Here is a 19550-nt window from a genome sequence, read left to right on the forward strand (position 1 = left end):
TAATGTCTTAAAAGAGGTTAACTCATTATTGCGGAATCACATTCCATTAATTCTGTTTTATCAGAAGCGGTATGAAGGTAAATATTGCTAAAAATTGTGTTTTTAATTAGTAATTTAACGAATTTAGTGCACAAATCTGTTAATTGTTGCGGTTTTCAAGAGGTAATACTAATACTAATCGAAATAAGGTATTTCTAAAGCATAATCACACTTGTTTTTAAGCGTCTTATTTTTCAGGTAAATTTGCCGAAATAAATTAAACAAAACCGCAAAATGCTGTAGTTTTTCATAGGAATTCATTTTAAATACCAAGTTCAACAATTTGAATGTATGCACATTTGTAAAATAATGTTATTTTTATAATTATAATGATTTTAAATAACTTGTTACAGTTGAATCATTCTTGCAAATCGAAAAAATATCATATCAATGCAATATGAGGCTTGATTGATTATTGTAAATCAAAATTTAAGTTATACTTATATTAAGTTAGTATTTAACGAGAACATGCTATGTGCTATAACATGTTGATTATAAGTTCAAAGGCAGATTTACACAATTAGCGAAACTGTGTTAAGTATAATGACACATTCTTGAGAAAGTTCACGTCATCATGCAATTCGCAATAAACAAAAACCGGCCAAGTGCGAGTCGGACTCGCGCACTGAGGGTTCCGTACGTTACATAATTTTAACAATGTATTTTTTATGTGAAACGTGAGTGAAAGGTAAATTGCGGTTTACGATTTATGACGTATTAAAAAAACTACTTACTAGATCTCGTTCAAACCAATTTTTGGTGGAAGTTTGCATAGTAATGTACATCTTTTTTTTTTTAGTTTTATCATTCTCTTATTTTAGAAGTTACAGGGACACATTTTACCAATTTGGAAGTGTCGCGCAAACTATTCAGTTTAGAAAAAAAATATATTAGAAACCTCAATATCATTTTTGAAGACCTATCCATAGATACCCCACACCTATGGGTTTGATGAAAAAAAAATTAAATTTTAGTTGCAAGTATGGGGAATCCCCAAAATTTATTTATTTTTTTTCTATTTTTGTGTGAAAATCTTAATGCGGTTCACAGAATACATCTACTTACCAAGTTTCAACAGTAAAGTTCTTATAGTTTCAGAGAAAAGTGGCTGTGACATACGGACGGACAGACAGACAGACAGACATGACGAATCTATAAGGATTCCGTTTTTTGCCATTTGGCTACGGAACCCTAAAAAGGGGATTATTGCGACAAATTTAAATTTATTTCGACTATTATAATTATAAATCACTAGTATTCATTGTATTTAAACTGACAAATACAGTAAAGTTTGAACAAAGCCTTTTAATATTTAGAACAAACACTCAAAAACCACGAAAAAATCTTTAGATGCCCTTTTTTCAAAATTGTGCTTTTGTGGGTTAACACATTATTGCTTATCAGCATCCAGCTTATCTTGTGCTCTAAGCAGCCCATGTATCGCGTACCAGTAGGCAATATACTGCAAAGGTCAGGTACTGTGAATGCCCCGAAGATATAGGTACGAGCTCGAGTACATTAAATGGTGGTAACATAATTTTTGTAGGAGTATAAAAAAAACAAGTGCGACACAGGACAAGTGCGAGTCGGACTCGCACACCGAGGATTCCGTACAAATTTAAGTATTTTTTAGTATTTGTTATATAATTTCAATTGTCTACCCCTATCACGGTTCATGAGATACAGCCTGGTGATAGACAGACAGACGGACAGTGGAGTCTTAGTAATAGGGTCCCGTTTTTACCCTTTGGGTACGGAACCCTAAAAATGACTTTGTGAGGCGACAATACCACAGAACAAGTGATAGCGGCCCCCTTGGCGGAAGATTGACAGAATCTCAGTTCGATGCTATGACGGAAAGTTCAAAACTTTATTGTAAATTCAATTGCATCCGTACATTGTGAATTTTAGTAAATAATCTAATTTGATAACCGTCCCGATTCGAACTTTAAGATAGATAAGAAGAAGAAGTTGCTTAAAATAGTATTATTAAGTACTAACATGTATGGAGTTATGGACCATTATGAAGTCTGAATTAAACGATTTTTTTTAAGATACGTCAAATATAAGGTCTAGATACGATATGGATCGGAAATGTCAGTGTCAAGTGACGTTTTTGTTTGAAGAATAATAATATTTGACGTTACTGGAATTCTTCTTAAACACATCCAAGAAAACAATATAAAACTTTAACGGCTCTACACTTTCTGGTACTTGTGATCTTATATCTATTGTTCATATATATTGTCAAAACTATCCCTTTTCCCGCTCTTTTTCTAATTAACTGTACATAATGTTCTGTGTTGTCTGTGATGCCCATAACAATAAATGTTTTTGTTCTAGGTTCCCAACACAATTCCTTTTACCAAATCAAAATTAATTATTCACCGAACATTATCTTCGTGCGTTGTACGTCATAAAACGCCGTCATTGGCAAAATCCCTCCTGCCAAAACCCACAAGATGGGAAAGCCATAAAAAAAATTGACGTATCTTAAAGTTCGAATCGGGCCGCCTGACAAATGCCCCCTAAATATGTACTCGGTAAAAGAATTTTAAACAAGATAGTTAAGCTTTATTCTCTCTGGCCTCAGGTTAAATATTTATGTATATATCTGGGAATTGCACATTTGTCCAATCAATGTGAGATTGCAGTATGAACTGATCCAGTAGGATAACGACTTAATAAGATTAATTGATGATTAAATAATAAGCTTTATACTGTAGTATTTTTTTTTTCATTGCCTCATTAATAAAATGATACAAGGAATGTTTGCTGTTCCTGAAATGCACGTGTTTCAAATAAAGCTTGTACTAAAATGAAATTTTTGCTAAAAACTTGTTTGAATTTTAGCTTTGTGCGTGAAAACTGTCACGTATTACGTAGGTACTTTTTACAACTTAAAAAGACACAGAAACTATTTCTATTCTATTTCAGAATTTATTTCTTATTGGAAATTACATGATATTTAACAATGTCATATATTTCTAAATAACATGAACTCACAAAAAGATCGTCAAATTGTAAAAGATTAAAGGTATCATCGTATCGTTATACTTGTAATTGTAACAGCTCTTACTACCTTGTTTTAAGGTCTTTATTAGGACCAGGGTCGTCGACGTTATTAGTATTGATACAATTAGCTACTTCGCTAATGTATACGTAGTATAAAAACAAGTGTGGACGGTTTAGCCATTTAAATGGCATCCAAGAACCGGCCGGACATGTGTCGAGAGACGGTCGCGTTTTCCTCAACGGTGTGATTCCCCGAGATGAAGTGCTATTATTTTAGTTTTTGTGTTGCTCTCAGCTTCGGACTTATTAGTGGACGTAAGTAATAAATGTAATAATTGAACATAATACCTATTTATGTATCAGTATTTTTTTAATTCATTCATTCAGATGTTTGAAGTGCCTGTCAGCTGATTAACAAATAATACTGTCTAGTAATTTTGCTATTATACTTTAACCTAACAGGCCAATTCGAACAATGAGATACGTCATTTACTAGTTCTAGAAACGATATGGATTAGATATGTTAGTGTCAAAAATGACGTTTTTGTTTGAAGAAAAGAAACGTCATTTTTTACACTGACATAAATCCATATCGTTTCTAGAACTAGTAAATGGCGTATCTCATTGTTCGAATTGGCCTGTAAGTACTTTCTCGTCTTTTAAAATTGTAATTGAATGTGACTAATCAATCAATCATTAGTAGATGATCTTACAAATAAATCCTCGTCTTTTACGTTTTATATATTTAATTTGCTGAAGTTATAAATGATTTCAATTTACCATATGAACGTCCTAATCGTCCTAATAGAAAATAAGAACTACGCAGAGAGCTATGGAGAGAAGTATGACGGGGCTGCGGAAAATATACAAAATAAGACACGCAAGAATTAGAGAAAAAACCAAGGTAACCGACGCTCTTACCCATGCTCTCAAACTTAAATGGAACTGGGCTGGCCATGTAGCCCGCATGACAGACAAAAGATGGACCATACAAACCACAAAATGGAAGGGACCACACGGAAAACGCCCCACAGGCAGGCCGAAGAAACGCTGGTCTGAAGACATTACCCAAATAGCCGGAAAACACAGGAGAAGATAGAGAAAGTTGGAAAAAACTGGAGGAGGCCTTCACCCAGAGAGGGATCCATAAAGACAAATAAAACAACTTGTTCAAAAATACAAAAAAAAAAAAAAACAATAAGAAAGAATATGGAAGCAAAGGCTATAATAATAATAATAATAATCGTTATACAAATATACAGTCAGCATCAATAGTAGCGGTAAACATCACACCATAAAAGAATCACCCTGGAATCCTTTTCGAAATAGAGATATATCTCTACAGTTTGCTTACAAAAGTATCTGTTACAATCTAATTGTTCTATATATAGAGAAATATATCTTTTTGTTAAACTATTAGAGAATGTAGATACTTTTGACGAGAGTAGTCTAATCTGCTACTTTTGATACTGACTGTACATACACATAAACAACACAATACTTTTTGCAGAGAACCAATGTCGAACACCGAAAGGCGGAGCCGGGATGTGCGTGCTGCTAGATAAATACCAGCCGCTGAAAGACATCGACCAGAACAACGCAAAGACTGAACAGGATCTGCTCTTCTTGAGGCAAGCGTCCTGCGGACTTAGCTACAACTTTAAACCAAAGGTATTGAAGTTTTGATAGTTGTACTCGTTTAACTTTTAATGAAAATGTAGTGTTAGAAAACAACCCGTACGAACGACATGGTTTTGGCAACGACAATATAGTCATAAAAAAGTTGTCATCGTCGTCGATGTCCTCAATTAGCGTTCCCCGCTTGAATTTGTAGGGATTTAAGCCGTCCGCCTACATTGTATTCGGCATTTATCGTATTTTCAGGTGTGCTGCCCTCCGCAATCAGAATGGTATTCGTTTTCGCGGCCAGCGCCCATAGAGTTCCCCCATCGCAAGCCCGTTCGGCCAACCCCTGACAAGGGCGACGACGTCTCGGACGCCGACAGGGAATACGCCGAGTCGTCTGATTGTCCGTCCACCCTGCAGGCACCGGCACCAGAGACCGGCTGCTGTGGTATTGAGACCATCGGAGGCGATAGGATTGTTGGTAAGTAATTTTAGGCAAAATATGATTACTACTTATACCAGTGTTCATCGGGTAGTGCAATTATAGCAATAACCCTAAGAGCTAAGTGCGATTTGTGTAAAAAGCTTGTTTTAATCGATGGCAACACGGCCGTACCATCCTTCTCTCGAAAACACTCAGGCCAATCAGTCACGTTTTAAAGATTTAATAACTGCACAAGTAAGTTTGTAATCCTATATAAATATATGCGATAACAAAGTTACGTTTGTAGTTCCTACAATTAGTAGGTTAAGTATAGGTCCACTACGTTGTACGTTGTGAGTATGAATGAAGATGTGTATAATTATGATATGTGTATCACATAACTGATCGGCGATTGGCCCTAGTCACACCACAGGTATGGTGGGTGGTATGGGTATTAGTACACGAAAAGAAGAACTGCCTACAAAAATAGATGAGATCCCATCAAAAACATTACATGTAAAAAGATGCAAGTCTGACAAGTCTCGCAACGCAGTTCTTCTACTACAAAAAAGTTTTGAGATGTAATGTAAAACCAAGTCGGTTATTTTAGTCAGTACCAGGGGGTGTTAAAACCGTAAGACTATTAGATACCTTTATTTTTTTAATACATATAATGACTTGGCAATCGCACACAATGCTTTACTTGTACTCGTATGTGTATTGCTCAAACTGCATGTCATTAAGGCTAGCGCTATGTTCAATTAGGACTATTTTAAATAGTTGACGAATTATCCTTATGTCACTATGTAGCCGTGCGATTGCTAAGTCATGATAAGTATTAAAAGAATAAAGGTATCTAATAGTCTTACGGTTTTAACACCCCCTGGTACTGACTAAAATAACTGACTTGGTTTTACATTACATCTCAAAACTTTTTGTAGTAGAAGAACTGCGTTGCGAGACTTGCATCTTTTTACATGTAATGTTTTTGATGGGATATATTATTATCCGAAGAGTGAACACAAGGGTGTGTTTGTTGCCTGTTTCTGCCTTATGAATTTGCATGTGATACAATAATAATGTGATATGATGTTAGATTTTTTTGTTTTATGATTGCTCTGAGTTAAATTGCTATTTTCTCGGTTTGTCATATTATGCATAGCTTTAAGTGTTTTTTACGCATTTCTCAATGTATTTATTATAAATATTGTCATCTAGTTCACGCACCACAAGTTTATTGTGAGACTAGTCCAATTTGTTTAAAATAATCCCTCAAAATCAATATATATCTATTGATATTACTCGTATTTGTAATTCTCACGACATATATGTAAAATTTGTTTTGCTAGGATTGTATCATTTGTGTTCAGTACAATAATATAGAGATGAAAAGGGGGAGGGGCTAGATGAACTTTCAGTAGGAGTAGCAGAGAAAGCGACATCATTGTTTGTCCTTGTCAGTCTCACATTTTTTTTATTCCCCACCGTAAATTTAGTATGGTTTATGGTGGGTAACAAATAAACCCTACCAAATTACGTAGTTTGTTTTTGGTACGTTGTCAGGAATGTGGTTATCAGGAACGTGTTCTTAATTTTGTCGCATTGCGTATGTTCCTGTCCCTCACGGGCGCACGCGTATAGCTCATCTATATAATACTATAGGTATATGTTTGTGTTGCAGGCGGTGATATAGCAACAGTTGAGCAGTACCCGTGGTTAGTTCTTCTTGAATATGCGGGGGGCTACACATCGTGTGGAGGCAGTCTTATAAGCTCCAGATATGTTCTCACGGCAGCACATTGTATTGGGGCCACAAGATATGGAGAAGCGTAAGTTTATATCAGACATTTAAACTTCGAATCACTAGCGAATATGCCAGTGTCAAACTCGTGGTAAGGATACTGGGGTACAAGTAGGTTTTAACAGAAGCCATTTACTATTAATAACTCTTATAAGACTTTAGCTCAGTCGTTTTACTCGATATGACAACGAAATTTGGCAAGTGTATGTTTATTGATCTTTGTATTAGAAACGTTAATGCAACCATTTGCATTTTATGTTTCATAATAGATTTGAACAGCTGAAGTGCAGATAGAGAAAATATGCATGTAGTTGTGAAGCTGACGATGCTGAATATTATTAATTTTCAGAAAGCGAGTCCGACTCGGCGAATACAACACGACTTCCTTTCCCACGGACACAGTTGAAGTCTACGGTGGTGGTTTTGAAATCCTCGAGGTGATCCTCATAAGCATCGAACGTCAGATAGCACATCCTGAATATAAGGGCCAGTATCAAGGCGGACCGCATGATATTGGGCTCGTCAAATTAAGCAAAAACGCTCCTTATACAGGTTAGTCTTTAATATATGTCGATTGAAAACGTAGTCTTTGTGGGTAAGGTATAAAATGAGCTAAAGACTGCCAATATCCAATTAATTGCTTATTACGGATGCACCAGCCACAATCGTGATTGGTGCATCCGTAATAAGCAATTAATATTGAATAAAATTGTAGCCATCGTTTTTACGAACAAAGACGTTTTGGTGCTAACCTAACTTAATTTTTCAGACTTCATCCGTCCAATTTGCCTACCCTCTAAGGACCCAACCGAGAAAGCTAGCAAGAACCTCCGCTTCCTGACTGCCGGTTGGGGATCCAACGGCACTGTCTTCTCCGACGTCAAACAGCACATCTCACTCCCCTACGTTCCACCGAACATCTGCCAGATCCCATACAAGCTTAGGCTTAACGATAATCAACTCTGTGCCGGTGGTGAGGAAGGTCGAGACTCGTGTAAAGGGGATTCAGGGGGACCTTTAATGATCCAATATGGAGACACCTTCGAGCTAGTCGGCGTGGTCAGTTACGGTCATAATAATTGCGGAACTAAAGATGTTCCAGGTGTTTACACTCATGTATATAGATATTTGGATTGGATTAAGAAAGAAATGATTTAAAAATCCTTAGATATTTTAAATAAGTAAAAGGCCGTGGCAGGATAAGGAATTATCTGGTGTCTCAATAGATTCTCGTCCTGAATTTTTTCTGATGATGTGCTCATGTGCCGCGTCATTAGTAAATGATCTAAGTACTAAATTTCAGCACTCGCCTCTTTTTATCTTTGAATTTAGTATAGCGCTTTTACTAATGACGTGGCACGTCATTAGAAAATTAATCAGGCCTAAAAGCACAATTCATCAGGCACAAGATGGTCCCTTATCCTGCCACGGTATTTTCTGAATAATTTTAATTTCGACGACTATATTGACACGTAAATAAAGTTAAATGGAGCGACTATGACACGTCATAGCTAAGTAGTAAGTACTCACCTCTTGCATTCGTCGCTGCATCTGCGATTTTCTGAAACGCGTCCAGAAACGCAGATATTGCAACCAACGCAGACCTGAAAATAAATTCACGAATTAGACGTGTATTTTATTTCATCGTTCACATATAAGTTTAAATGTAATGCAAAGTTTTCTAAATAACACTTTCGATCCATAAATCAATGTACATAAATAAGTTTTTGTGCTATGCCTTCGCAGTCAAAATAAATGAAACAACAGGGGGGCTACCGCAAAAACCGAAATTCGCAAATTGCAAAATATCATGAGATTGGTACTTACCTTAAACCTTTATGAAATTATCTAAGCCAATCTAAGTTATAAGGCTGCGTTTCCCCTAGAGATGTGCGAGGATGCGGAGCGAGGAATGTGTTTGTTAAGAACCAATACAATCACTTCATTTACCTATCCTCGCTCAACGTGTAGTGTATAGCTACGCAGCCTCGCACATCTCTGGTGGAAACGCAGCTTTAAGTGTAATTGTTAGACATCCATAGAAATACATGCGATGCTATATATATAGGAATATATAAAGTAAAATTTTATACTGGGAAAACTTCTATAACTCCAATTGATGCTTGGAGCTATACCAGTACCGGTCAAGCCATTCAAACCATTTTGCTCAACGTAAACAATGGCGTATAATATAATGCCCCCAGTCTGTCCGATTTGCTGCTCCGATTACTCCTCATTCACTATAACTACACGGAACGGAAGTCATTCTTGCCGCCAGCTCACTTTTTTGAAACTTGATGTTTCGTAATTTGGACTGAGATCATTGTCCTTGAAGGTATTGCAGTCATGTCTGTTAAATATCATGTAACGCCTAACTCTTTTACCATAAATAAACAAGTAGACGTAGAGTCGTACAGGGTAGTTATACCTACCAGTTATAGCTAACTTTCTTGCCACCGTACCGGAGCCGGACTGTAAATAACATTGCTATGGCAAAAGTAATAGGCACTCGTATATTGCGCGACACGACATTCGTATATAACCACTAGTATTAGGGTAAGTAATGAGCAAAAATGTATGGAGCACTATGCACTTTTGCCTCAGGCGATGCCGCTAGGTAGAATTGTTCCTTAGGTCAAATAAAGCTGATTTGGCGCGGTAGTCACGAGATCGTACCGTGCATAACCCCAAAAAGAGGGGGTAAAAGGGTCGGCTCCCCAGGTCCAATCTATGCTATATTTCTTCCTGTTCTTAGCAACTAGGGCAAGTTATATATCATTTTCGTATAATTTAGGGACGAGGAATTCATTTTTGAATTATTTAATAATTATTATATGTTTCCATACCAAAAAAATGTTTTTTTGTACAAAAAATGAGTTATGTAAATTTTTGTGACAGTTTTGGCTGTTACAATAACAGTGTGGCGATTTGCACTAAATAAAAAATTGGACAATGTAGCCCATTTATTCTTCATTTTGGAAAATATCACTTTAAAGTAGGCATTCATACATTTTTTCATAATAAATAAAAATTTATAGCGCGTGGCGGTGACGATTTCGATACAAATGGAACTATGCACAAAGTCAAAGATTAAGGGTTGATTTTATAAAATTTTATTTTATCATAAACTTGTCGCATTTAATTGAATGAAGTCGGACTTTTTAATTAAAGAGTGCTTAGAATGAGTTTCGCCATTTATTAGAACCCCATAACGGTCCCGTGAAATTTTGGCCTTGTTTAGCCAGCTGTCACTACTCTAAAAAGTTTTGGCGTGGTATGCTAACAATTAGGTTGATTACATACCCCGCGAGATGAATCCTCCGAATTGTCCCCAATTTCGATCTATCGAAAACTACTGGGCAATCATTAAAAATAATTAAACATGACTAGTCAAATTGTAGTGTAGTGTAGTAGGATATCAATTCGTTGCAATCTACATGTAGGCCAAGCAACAAGACAAGAAGGTAGAGGGAAATGCTTGGAACACAATTTTTGACTCCGTAACTTTGTTTGGACTAGTTAGGAGGTGAACATGTCAAAAGTCCCCGGCCGTAGCCCTTGAGCCGGGGGGAGGGGGGTTTGAAGGTTCTATTTTTCGGTTTTTCACTTATATCTTGCAAACTATGCGTCTTAGCGACATGACAACTTACACAAAACTAAAGCTGATATTTTTTTTTATTTTTCATTTGCTACAATTTGAATTTAGTCAAATTGTTCAATATCATGAATAACTATCGAGATATCCTCTATTGAAAGTTTATTTGGGGCTCTCAATTTTATGTTGATATCTACATCAGTGAAGCTACTAGGCCATTGGAGAAAATAGTGAAAAAGTAACCAATTGGTCTTGGTTTATTTGGCCCGATCGATGTCAAGTTTACAGTTTATCCGTAGTGAGTTGTAATGTTCTAATTATATTATAAACTAATATAAATGTTAGTATGTATGTATGTATTTATAGTAAGTATTTATTGGTCTTTGGTGTCGGAGGCCAAGATCCACTTCGGGTCGTCGCGCCACAGCAGTAAGTAAGTAAGTATTGTAGCGTTCGCTACATATTTATTTTTTGCCATCTATCGGTGGTTTTTGGAACTTCTTCCATATCAACGTAGGTTGCGTATTTCTTCGGGTTTTTTTTTGTTGTTTGTTATGCGAGGGCTAGTGGGTTATCGTTAGCGCGGAATTCTCTTAGATGGCGCTCTATAAAAACACATGGAACCTTTTTTAGACTGAGATATTTTCGATGTTGGCAGGTTACAATTGCGTTGAATTTTGAATTTCAATTCTGATTCGAAAAGAAGAAATTTGTTTTCTTCGGAGGACTTCAGATGGATTTTGCGATTGACGTGGAAAGATCTGTTTGTGGTCCGCGAATATTTTTTCAATTTTTTTTCTTGTTTCCGTCAAGTAAACCTTTAATCGAGAGGAACGTTTTCTTTGGAAGTTGCCAATAATAACTTGGAGTGCGCTTTTCTTCCCGTCGTTCCGCGGCCTTGTTGGCCGTAATTGCCTGCACCAGGACCTTTTTAAGGCCCCCGTCGAGCAGTGCTCCGGTGGTACGTGGTGGCCGTATCAACGACAAGGTACAGCCGCCGACGGGCAGTCGGCAGTGGATGGTCGTCGACCGGCGGTCAGGTATCAGACCCACGGAGGACACGAGCCCGCATACTGCGTGGTTCGATAGGTCACGGTACAGCGTTAGTTGGCCAAACGTTTTCTTTGGAAAGGAACTAGCAAACCCACGGAGGACACGAGTCCGCATACTGCGTGGTTCGATAGGTCACGGTACAGCGTTAGTTGGCCAAACGTTTTCTTTGGAAAGGAACTAGCAAACCCACGGAGGACACGAGCCCGCATAGTGCGTGGTTCGATAGGTCACGGTACAGCGTTGGTTGGCCGAACGTTTTCTTTGGAAAGGAGCTAGCAAATTGTCATCGTCTACGGAGCTTAAATATTTTTTAACGTTATGGGATCGGTTCCCGTTTAATAACCCTATAATTGTTCATTGTTATTTTTTGTGCCATATTTCTTTTAATTCTGTAAAGCCGCTGTTATCCGTATTCCGCATTTCTTTACGGCATTTTCAAAATTCTAATTGCCCTAATTGTCAGGCGAAACTAATATTCGGCATTAAATTTAGGCACCTATTACCCGTTGAAACAGCCATTACCGTCCATAATCTCCATCTCATTAATCCATTTCTTTCCTTCTACAGCTAAATTTATACGCCGTTATCTTTCGCACGTACACCAGTTCACGCCAGTGCGAAAAGCGGACCGTGAGAAAAATAATTAGTTTTGGTTATAATAATATTTAAATTTCATGTGTAGATTTTTTTTTTGGTGTTTTATGTTAAATTTAGTGAAGTGCTTAACAAATTATACGTGTTGTGCAGAAGTATTTGTTTTACTGCAGTATGTATTTATTTGCATTACGCGGCTTTTGCTTGTAGTCCCCCCATCGAAAATCGAAATCTATCTAAATCAGTAGTATTATTTTCCTGATATTCAGCATAAGCCGTCGTGAAAGAGAGTTAAGTAATAATAGGGGAGTAACGACCCCACGGACCCGAGTGCTCCCGAGAGTCGGTCAGGGTCTCCGTCTCCGGCGTGCCTTCGTCGGTCGGAGTGGACCCCAAGGGGACCCGCAGGACTCTCAGCTCTGGCTTGCCTTCATTGGCTGTCCAGAGAGGAGTCACTAGAGCTATATGCTCCAGGGGTGGAAGTGAAAGATGCATAAGACGCGAGTTGGCACAGTACTGGGTAGAAAGCGGCGCACACCTCTCGACACCCCTGAGCCGCTCACACCGGTGTTGCCCCTGGTCGTCTTCACGACGGCAGTTTCAGGGGCCCATCTAGTCAGCGGCGAGTCACCGCCTGCCTCGATAACGTGTACAACATTGTTATGGCAGGTGTCCGGACCTCTCAGCAATAGCCCAATCTTTTGACCAGCCAAACTTCAACACCATAACCGGCACTCTTTTCCACTGTGATTATAATAGCCCCTACGCCTGTTGGAACCGATTTACGGGTATCTATTTGTACCCGTGAATGGGTTCTAGCAGGTGTATTACATAACAGCAAACTTCTCCAAAGGGCCTCTACGTGTTGGATCTGTATCCCCACGCACGCCTATCAAATGACCGGGATGTATATACCCGTGAGTTTATATGAGATACAAATAATAATAATAATAAATATTCTTTATTGCACCACAAAGAAACAAAATTTTTAAAACAGATTTACAATATAAATAAAGGTAGCAACAGGCGGTCTTATCGCTGTGAGCGATCTCTTCCAGACAACCTTAGGGTAGCAGGATATGAAGAACAAAAGTTTTTGTATATGTCTATGATTATCCCTTTGATTGGTCTAGTCTTGCAATATCGATGTATGCAAATAAAAGTAAAAAAACCGGCCAAGTGCGAGTCGGACTCCCGCACCGAAGGTTCCGTACATTACATAATTTTAACAATGTATTTTTTATGTGAAACGTGAGTGAAAGGTAAATTGCGGTTTACGATTTATGACGTATTAAAAAAAACTACTTACTAGATCTCGTTCAAACCAATTTTCGGTGGAAGTTTGCATGGTAATGTACATCATATATATTTTTTAGTTTTATCATTCTCTTATTTTAGAAGTTACAGGGGGGGGGGGCGGGCACATTTTACCACTTTGGAAGTGTCTCTCGCGCAAACTATTCAGTTTAGAAAATATGATAAACCTAGATCCTAGATTGATTAGAAACCTAAATATCATTTTTGAAGACCTATCCATAGATACCCCACACGTATGGGTATCACACGTTTAATGACACGTTAAAAAATTTTTTTTAGTTTTACTTCCAAGTATGGGGAACCCCCAAAATTTATTGTTTTTTTTTTCTATTTTTGTGTGAAAAATCTTAATGCGGTTCACAGAATACATCTACTTACCAAGTTTCCACAGTATAGTTCTTATAGTTTCAGAGAAAAGGGGCTGTGACATACGGACGGACAGACAGACAGACAGACAGACAGACATGACGAATCTATAAGGGTTCCGTTTTTTGCCATTTGGCTACGGAACCCTAACAATACATTTGAAGTACTCACTTTAGCGCCGAGTGAAGTTTTGTCGCCTTTGATATGAAGTCTTCCCACATCGGAGCACTGTTCTGTAGACAAACAAAAGTACAAACATTAATGTAGTCGTTACACACAGACAGAAAAGATTTTTTTCCCCTCACTAGCTCAGAAAGCCGTCTATTATCCTTTAAAACAAGCGGGGAAAAACACATTTTCACATCACCTATTCGAAAAGGGAACTTTTCTTCCCTGCTAGGAGGGATCAAAGTGGCACTTTTCTGTTCAAGGACATTTTGTTGCCAGTATGAAATATTGACACAAAGACATATGAAATTAGTATGCATATAATCGATTACAATTTATTTATAATCGATTACGTGCATATGTAATTAGCATATTTTAAATTAATTAATAGCATATTTAAATTAAGTAAATTAATTAATTAGCGTAATATTTACAAAGAAACGTAAAAAACATTAGTTTAATAATTTAATTTTTATTTTTACATTTTAGGTTTCCTTAAACCCAGCCATACTTATCTATGCAATTTAAAAAGTTTTGTGCAAATATTTCACAAAGCATAATTATGCGGTTCTGTGTTGTGTATAAATTTGTAAATACTTTGTTTAAATCAAAATCAAATATAAGTGATATCAGTTTTCATAGTATTCTTCCGAAGATTTGGTTCAAAGGGGTAAGGGCTAATTTGTTACCAGAAAAATCTACAAAAATAATGTACTTGATTTTCATTGTATCATTTTAGGTGTTTGCTGCTGTCTTTGAAAAGATAATAGGTACATAATTATGAGCTGTAGGTACTTTTAATTTGTCAGTAATTAGTCAATATCGATAAGGACAAAGTGCCAGAAGTATGTACCTATACTAAGGTCGTGTATACATATTTTTGGCACTTTGTCCGTATCGATCTTTGCTTAAAATAATAATGTTTTGAAACCTAATATATGTACCTATATGTAATTTCCTCATAGGTGATGTGAAAAGCAGTATGCGTCACATGGTAGCAAAATTATTTTCACCTTGGGCGTTAACACTTGAATCCCTCACTACGCTCAGGATTCTATTATAGCATCCTTCGCTTCGTTTAGGATTCAATTGTACGCCCTCGCCGTAAATATGTAATTTTGCTCCCTTGTGACACAATCTACTATTTATCCACTAGTGGGGAGAGTAATTTGACCTTGGATGGAGCGTGTTTAAGTAGCTTTTGACAGAAAACAAAACGTAAAACGCTCATAATATTGGTTCGTTCGATATTAATTATCATTAAATAAATGGTTTGAGAATTTAATAAAAATACCAAATTTAGCTTTAATGATTTTAAGCCAAAAACCTTAAATTCCATAAGAAACATTTGTTTTTGAAATGATGTTGAATGTTATTCTGAACGAACAAGTTGAGTCGATGCAATTTCAAAACGCATCGTCAGAAATGTCAACCTTGTCAACAAAAAATTTCTCACCGCCTCCGAGTACTCCGACACGTAAAAATACACAACTTCCAGTGTTTTCTGTTATAATCAGGCATCGTAAACTGCGAGCGAAATCCATTGAAATGACGTATGACAACGAGTAACAACCCTAGTCCCGTATTATGACTATTATCGTAATTAGTGACATGAAAGACAAATATTACATGTTAGTGCGAACTTTATTAGGAGAGGTAGTTTTGCGCACAAAGGCCAGTGACAAATCCAACTACACGTGATTTGATCTTTGTACAAGAGCTAGTTTATCTAGAAAACTAAACAGACAGTTATTGGTGATATCGATGAATTTTTCGTAAATCTGTTGAGAAGGGAATTAATGCCACGTTTGAATAAACTGTACCCGTTCATCTTATAAGTCGGTGAAATACCTAAGTCCATAATATTTCCAATACGTCTTTAAGAATAACTGCACCTTTTAAGAATCATTTACTTGCCAACAAAACTGCTAACTCAATCTGTCAGGCACACAAAGCGAGAAATAGCACAGTTAGTGGCATATAAAAATTGCAGTCATCCGTCTCAGTACAATATTAGATAAATGGCCGTCCGTCCGTCAGGCGCTGTAGAATTTACATAGGCCAGCGTCCCACGGCGTTATTATTACAGACCTACATATACTACCTTATCCCATTGAAAGTACAAAGTTTCAGAGCAACCTAGCTAGTCGTTGTAAAATGAGAACGTAACTACATTTTTATGGAGAACTGAGCTTGCCGGGGACTTAATATCTTCACTAGAGGTCATGATTACTCGTCATGCCTCGGCTTGCTCATAAGTCTCATAACGGCCTATGACAGAGCAATGACCCTACTCTGTTTTGACCGCAATGTTTGTTGTTATACAGCAAAACGGGACTTAATCACGTAAACCAGGTTCCATTTAGGTACTTCGAGATTTAAATAGTATCAGTACGAATAGTATTAGAAGCGTAAGGCCAGGCAGTGAGGCCTTTAACATCTTGACAGATGAACAGCGAGGAACAACGTCTGTCGTGGGTGTTTTAAGCCAATGCGGGAGCGGCATTTGCGACCGCATTTGTGGCAGCTGAAGTAGGGAGCCATGTCGGCAGCAGCTTCAGGTGGCTTGTGCCTCTTTGCGCGTTTTTGGGCAAGGTCTTGGAACCATGCGTTGTCGTGTCTATCGCGATCTGACGCGAGCTCCTCCCAAGTGTCTCCATCCATGTCAAAAGCGACCATGTCACGTTTCACAGAAATCACACAGTCCTTAAAACGCAGCAAGGGACGCCCAATGCGACGCTTTTGGTATGCTACCTGGCTCAACATGATCTGCCTAGGCAAAGAATAGGCAAATGCTAATTAGATATAATGGGGAATGTAATATTCGTGGATTCGGAAATGTAACGTGCCGGTGCATGTGGGTTGCAAAAATCGCTTGCAAACCCATGCGCCGGTCTATGTATAGCAAGCTGCAGATCCCCCCCCCCCCCCATTTTTACCCAACTGTTAGATATCGACGTGTTCCCGAAACGCAAAAGGCCATATGAAAATGCAATACCTCTTGCAAAACCCACGTGAACCATAGACGTAAATATCATTTGCTGTAAACACCTCGGTGGGTTAGCTTTGAACACCATCTGTTATATTATGTAACCACAATTTATTCGTTCATAAACAGATTTCATTACTTTATAAACAGTCGTATAAACGTTCCGGGTGCTATTAGGTAAACAATAGATATAAAAATTGGATTTCGTAATTATATTAAGACACAAAACGGGACGCATTGCATGTACCTACTTTATATGTATAAGGTTCGTATTAGGCACAAACGATCAAAGCGACATATGTCTGTAACCGACAATAGTTATTTGTTATGCAAGGCTGCAAAGTGGTTATTTGGCGTAATTGTAGAAATTGAAAGGTGAGCGAGCGAAGGAATCTAAGATTCGCTTCGCTCATGGTTCAAAGATAGATTCCTGAGCGTAGCGAGGCTTTCAAGACACGAGACGCCAAATAACTTTGCAGCCGTGAGGAACACACAAAACTTTTCACCTCACTACAGCGAGGAAAATGCGAGATGCAAAAAAAACATATTTAATTTTGCCCTCTATTTAATTTAAATCCAAACAAAATAAACAAGAAAAAAGCACACATATTCATCGTGTTCGAAATTCAAATGACTTTTGCACGCTAGCGGATAAAATAAACTTTTGCTCGCAGATTTTGCGCTATAAACTGAAGTTTTCCGAGCGAGGTGAAAATTATTACATTTATTACTAACATAAGTCGATGTCGGTCACTGAACAAGAAGTTACATACATAAACCTTGTAAATTTTGTAATGCTGCATTTCATAATAGTTTAAGATTTTAAAAGATAACGAAAGCTTTCATCAAAGCTTCACCCAAATCAACTACCTACGCAGGTACTTAACAACCTCTTATCTGAAGATACAACTGATTGGATAAGGAACTTTATTTCAACCGCAACAGATGTCAATAACATAATGATAACATCCCAACAAACATTTTTCAGGTCGCCACGACGTGCCGATGGTAACTTTTAGTTCCTAGCCTGGTCACTATAACGTCGATATGACGTCGAAACGACCGAAAATGGGCCCATTTTATACGATTCAGCGTCGTAATAAAGTCGCATAGCGGTCGTATAAGACATTAATTGGTCGTATAATGGTCGTATAAATGTCGTAACATCCATTTATTAGCGCTGATTTACGACATTTTGTTGTATAAAAGTGTTTATCAAGGTTTATCACGATTATTATACGGAAATTACATACATATATTAGGTTTCGTAACATTATTATTTTAAGCAAAGCTCGATACGGACAAAGTGCCAAAAATATGTATACACGACCTTAGTATCTTTGTCCGTATCGATATTTTCAGACGTGACTGTACAGACAAATTAAAAGTACCTACAGCTCATAATTATGTACCTAATATCTTTTCAAAGACAGCAGCAAACACCTAAAATAATACAATGAAAATCAAGTACATTATTTTTGTAGATTTTTCTGGTAACAAATTAGCTCTTAAGTACTCCTTTGAACCAAATCTTCGGAAGAACACTATGAAGACTGATATCACTTATATTTATTATTATAAAGTTATTGATTTAAACTAAGTATTTACAAATTTATACACAATACAGAACCGCATAATTATGCTACACAGAGTCAGAGCCCGAATAGAACGACGGACCAGTGACGTAACAACCGACGCGACCATCTTACCGGCCCTAGCCTAGCCGCCGGTCCCCTACTTCCAAAACTAAACCAGGGAAACTAATCGCAGTCAACATTTCCTCGTATATAACTACACATATATATATTTATACATCTCCCCTAAACTGGGCACGATGCTGGTATTCGGTCTGGTTCTTCTACTCCCGTCAACCCCTATCCTCAACTGCAACAGCCCCACACTCCCCACCTGTATTATTGGCTCACCGGTGTCTCGGGCAGGAAGGTCAGTTGAACATACCGGGGCGGCAGATGATGAAAGGTATCCGAGTAGGCCCGAACGCACGTCCGGGCCCGGTACGGGTTTGTCAGGATGGAGGTCGTTAGCGTACCGTAGCATACGCCTCTGACCGACGGCCTGGATCGTAACAGCACGTGTATTTGAGCAAGCTCGACGAGCCTACCCGTCCCTCCCTCTCTTGCGTGACCAACGCTTCTGCGTCCTTGCAGCAGAACTGCTGGCTGGTGTAGTCACAAAACGGACGGAAACGGAATACAGAACCGCATAATTATGCTTTGTCAAATATTTGTACAAAACTTTTTAAATATAAACTTTTTAAATTGCAGACAAGTATGGCTGCGTTTAAGGAGACCTAAAATGTCAAAATAAAAACTAAATTATTAAACTAATGTTTTTTACGTTTCTTTGTAAATATTACGTTAATTAATTAATTTACTTAATTTAAATATGCTGTTAATTAATTTAAAATACGCTAATTACATTTATTGTTTAGAATTACAACAAAATATTATTTGTTAGAAAATTGTGTGCACGTAATCGATTATAAAGAAATTGTAATCGATTATATGCATACTAATTTCATATGTCTTTGTGTCAATATTTC

The 19550-nt window shown here is 37.6% G+C and overlaps 2 protein-coding genes and 1 long non-coding RNA gene across 6 annotated transcripts in view; 1 reads left to right on the forward strand and 2 right to left on the reverse strand.

Moving 5' to 3' along the window:
- The window catches only part of LOC134752265 (protein MTSS 1), a 192531-nt gene that overhangs the window by 91211 nt on the left and 81770 nt on the right, over positions 1 to 19550 (reverse strand). For all 4 annotated transcript variants that reach the window (XM_063687915.1, XM_063687909.1, XM_063687900.1 and 1 more), the window contains exons 2-3: positions 14002 to 14063; positions 8436 to 8509 (exon numbers count right to left, since the gene is read on the reverse strand). In XM_063687915.1, the coding sequence (XP_063543985.1) occupies positions 8436 to 8509; positions 14002 to 14063 (136 nt within the window). The remainder of the gene's footprint in view (positions 1 to 8435; positions 8510 to 14001; positions 14064 to 19550) is intronic.
- Positions 739 to 1183, reverse strand: LOC134752727 (uncharacterized). The gene is made up of 2 exons (XR_010128763.1): positions 906 to 1183; positions 739 to 824 (listed from the first exon to the last, which is right to left on the reverse strand). It is a non-coding gene; the product is annotated as an uncharacterized LOC134752727 (long non-coding RNA).
- LOC134752513 (phenoloxidase-activating enzyme-like) lies at positions 3230 to 8531 on the forward strand. Its single transcript, XM_063688210.1, has 6 exons — positions 3230 to 3369; positions 4565 to 4725; positions 4939 to 5161; positions 6786 to 6933; positions 7255 to 7457; positions 7675 to 8531. The coding sequence occupies exons 1-6, from the start codon at positions 3312 to 3314 to the stop codon at positions 8061 to 8063; spliced, it is 1182 nt and encodes a 393-aa protein (XP_063544280.1). The 5' UTR covers positions 3230 to 3311; the 3' UTR covers positions 8064 to 8531.

This window comes from Cydia strobilella, chromosome 2, assembly GCF_947568885.1.
Source record: "Cydia strobilella chromosome 2, ilCydStro3.1, whole genome shotgun sequence".
NCBI lineage: Eukaryota > Metazoa > Arthropoda > Insecta > Lepidoptera > Tortricidae > Cydia > Cydia strobilella.